This window comes from Glandiceps talaboti, chromosome 8 (assembly GCF_964340395.1).
Source record: "Glandiceps talaboti chromosome 8, keGlaTala1.1, whole genome shotgun sequence".
In the NCBI taxonomy this organism is placed as follows: domain Eukaryota; kingdom Metazoa; phylum Hemichordata; class Enteropneusta; family Spengelidae; genus Glandiceps; species Glandiceps talaboti.
The window spans coordinates 21,366,791-21,367,722 of record NC_135556.1 but is presented as its reverse complement, the minus strand read 5'-3'; the positions used below and the strand labels follow the sequence as shown (position 1 = coordinate 21,367,722).

The following is a 932-nucleotide window of genomic DNA, read 5'->3' as shown; positions in this document are numbered from 1 at the left end:
AACCAATTCTTGATACTGGTGAATTACTTATGCCAGGTTTGTAATTTACTTTATTTATACTTAGTCATTTTATCTGAATCATGACCTCTCAAAGAAAGGAACAGTAGCCTTTTTTCAGTTTATTTCCTTGTCTCTCAAGTCTAACTTCCACCTGTCTATGCGTCCAATAATCTTGTCTGTCTCCATCTTTCTACTTTTGACTCTCTCTCTCTCTCTCTCTCTCTCTCTCTCTCTCTCTCTCTCTCTCTCTCTCTCTCTCTCTCTCTCTCTCTCTCTCTCTCTCTCTCTCTCTCTCTCTCTCTCTCTCTCTCTCTCTCTCTCTCTCTCTCTCTCTCTCTCTCTCTCTCTCTCTCTCTCTCTCTCTCTCTCTCTCTCTCTCTCTCTCTCTCTCTCTCTCTCTCTCTCTCTCTGCTACTGCCATTTCCCTTCAAGAACGTAAAATAATTTTTGCTTTTCAATTAATACCTATCTTATCTTTAGTTTCAACGATGACGTCACGAAGACTTCTTATGAGGCGAAAGTGGTATTTCAAGTATGCATCAATCCAGATAGTTATAAATTTGGACCACAAACTATCGGTGCTACGTCAGATATTGACCCGAAATTCAACAACCAAGAAATCGAATGGTTCACCAAGGAACGTGGCTGTGTGATCGTGTACGGATTACTGGTTAAGTTAGAGTAGTTATTATTCCGATTCAAACAGGAATTCTTGTCATGCAATAAAAAAAAAACATGTGTCTTTCAACTTAGTGTACACCGTTTGTTTTCCCTGAGTTGTGATATTACAATATAATGATAATTGTTAACGCTTAAGAATTTGCTTTGGCATTAATACTGATGACGAGTTCAACTTCAAAGCCAAAAATACGTGTATAAAGTTTACACCTTGTATATGATATATTCAAAGCATGTGCACGTGGGTTGCTTCA

The 932-nt window shown here is 38.3% G+C and overlaps 1 protein-coding gene across 1 annotated transcript in view; it reads left to right on the top strand.

Moving 5' to 3' along the window:
* Positions 1-685, top strand: part of LOC144439364 (neuralized-like protein 4) — a 5,980-nt gene extending 5,295 nt beyond the window's left edge. The window contains exons 10-11 of the mRNA XM_078128648.1: positions 1-40; positions 481-685. The exon at positions 1-40 is cut by the window's left edge and continues 80 nt beyond it. Of these exons, the coding sequence (XP_077984774.1) occupies positions 1-40; positions 481-685 (245 nt within the window). The remainder of the gene's footprint in view (positions 41-480) is intronic.
* Positions 686-932: the final 247 nt, after the last annotated feature.